The 2082-nt window shown below is 48.6% G+C and overlaps 1 protein-coding gene across 1 annotated transcript in view; it reads left to right on the forward strand.

The window, feature by feature from the left end:
* The window catches only part of LOC124026401 (serine/threonine-protein phosphatase 2A 55 kDa regulatory subunit B gamma isoform-like), a gene marked incomplete at its 3' end in the record, with an annotated part of 13720 nt that extends 13369 nt beyond the window's left edge, over positions 1 to 351 (forward strand). The window contains exon 5 of the mRNA XM_046339431.1: positions 174 to 351. Within this exon, the coding sequence (XP_046195387.1) occupies positions 174 to 351 (178 nt within the window). The remainder of the gene's footprint in view (positions 1 to 173) is intronic.
* Between the last annotated feature and the right edge of the window lie 1731 nt (positions 352 to 2082).

Consider the following 2082-nt stretch of genomic DNA (forward strand, 5'->3'; position numbering starts at 1 on the left):
CTCCCTCCCTCCCTCCCTCCCTCCGTCCCTCCCTCTCTCTCCTCCCTCTCTCACTCCCTCTCTCTCTCTCCTCCCTCTCTCTCTCACTCTCTCCCTCCCTCTCCCTCTCACTCCCCCCTCCTGCCCTCTCTCCCTCTCTCTCTCTCCTCCCTCCCTCCCTCCCCCCCTCCCAGGTTCCTGTGTTGAGACCTACAGACCTGATGGTGGAGGTACGTCCTAGGAGGGTGTTCTCCAATGGTCATACCTACCACGTTAACTCCATATCGGTCAACAGTGACGGAGAGACCTACCTGTCAGCTGATGACCTGAGGATCAACATGTGGCACCTGGGGATCACAGACCGCAGCTTCAGTATCCTTCACTGGGAGACACACACACACACACACACACACACACACACACACACACACACACACACACACACACACACACACACACACACACACACACACACACACACACAGGAAAGCAGACACACACACACACACACACACACACACACACACACACACACACACACACACACACACACACACACACACACACACACACACACACACACACACACACACACACACACAGGAAAGCAGACACACACACACACACACACACACACACACACACACACACACACACACACACACACACACACACACACACACACACACACACACACACACACACACACACACACACACACACGTTAGTAGGGGGAGCAGTAATAGTGACTAACTCTGAGAAAGGTACCGGTACTCATTTTGGCTACCGGTACTGTTGATATTGAGGTAGTGGACCGGTACTGTTGATATTGAGGTAGTGGACCGGTACTGTTGATATTGAGGTAGTGGCCCGGTACTGTTTATATTGAGGTAGTGGCCCGGTACTGTTTATATTGAGGTAGTGGACCGGTACTGTTTATATTGAGGTAGTGGACCGGTACTGTTTATAATGAGGTAGTGGACCGGTACTGTTTATATTGAGGTAGTGGACCGGTACTGTTTATAATGAGGTAGTGACCCGGTACTGTTTATAGTGAGGTAGTGGACCGGTACTGTTTATATTGAGGTAGTGGACCGGTACTGTTTATATTGAGGTAGTGGCCCGGTACTGTTTATATTGAGGTAGTGGTGGTACCGGTACTGTTTATAGTGAGGTAGTGGCCTGGTACTGTTTATATTGAGGTAGTGGCCCGGTACTGTTTATAGTGAGGTAGTGGCCCGGTACTGTTTATATTGAGGTAGTGGCCCGGTACTGTTTATAGTGAGTAGTGGCCCGGTACTGTTTATATTGTAGTACTGTTTATATTGAGGTAGTGGCCCGGTACTGTTTATATTGAGGTAGTGGACCGGTACTGTTTATAGTGTAGTGGCCCGGTACTGTTTATATTGAGGTAGTGGCCCGGTACTGTTTATATTGAGGTAGTGGACCGGTACTGTTTATATTGAGGTAGTGGCCCGGTACTGTTTATATTGAGGTAGTGGCCTGGTACTGTTTATATTGAGGTAGTGGCCCGGTACTGTTTATAGTGAGGTAGTGGCCTGGTACTGTTTATATTGAGGTAGTGGCCCGGTACTGTTTATATTGAGGTAGTGGACCGGTACTGTTTATATTGAGGTAGTGGACCGGTACTGTTTATATTGAGGTAGTGGACCGGTACTGTTTATATTGAGGTAGTGGACTGGTACTGTTTATATTGAGGTAGTGGCCCGGTACTGTTTATATTGAGGTAGTGGCCCGGTACTGTTTATATTGAGGTAGTGGCCCGGTACTGTTTATAGTGAGGTAGTGGCCTGGTACTGTTTATATTGAGGTAGTGGCCCGGTACTGTTTATATTGAGGTAGTGACCCGGTACTGTTTATATTGAGGTAGTGGACCGGTACTGTTTATAGTGAGGTAGTGGCCCGGTACTGTTTATAGTGAGGTAGTGGCCCGGTACTGTTTATATTGAGGTAGTGGCCCGGTACTGTTTATATTGAGGTAGTGGCCCGGTACTGTTTATAGTGAGGTAGTCTTCCTGCCCAATCACTGACTCTATATGGCTCTGTGCCAGTCTTCCTGACCAATCACTGACTCTCTATGGC

This window comes from Oncorhynchus gorbuscha, unplaced genomic scaffold (genome assembly GCF_021184085.1).
Source record: "Oncorhynchus gorbuscha isolate QuinsamMale2020 ecotype Even-year unplaced genomic scaffold, OgorEven_v1.0 Un_scaffold_2743, whole genome shotgun sequence".
In the NCBI taxonomy this organism is placed as follows: Eukaryota; Metazoa; Chordata; class Actinopteri; order Salmoniformes; family Salmonidae; genus Oncorhynchus; species Oncorhynchus gorbuscha.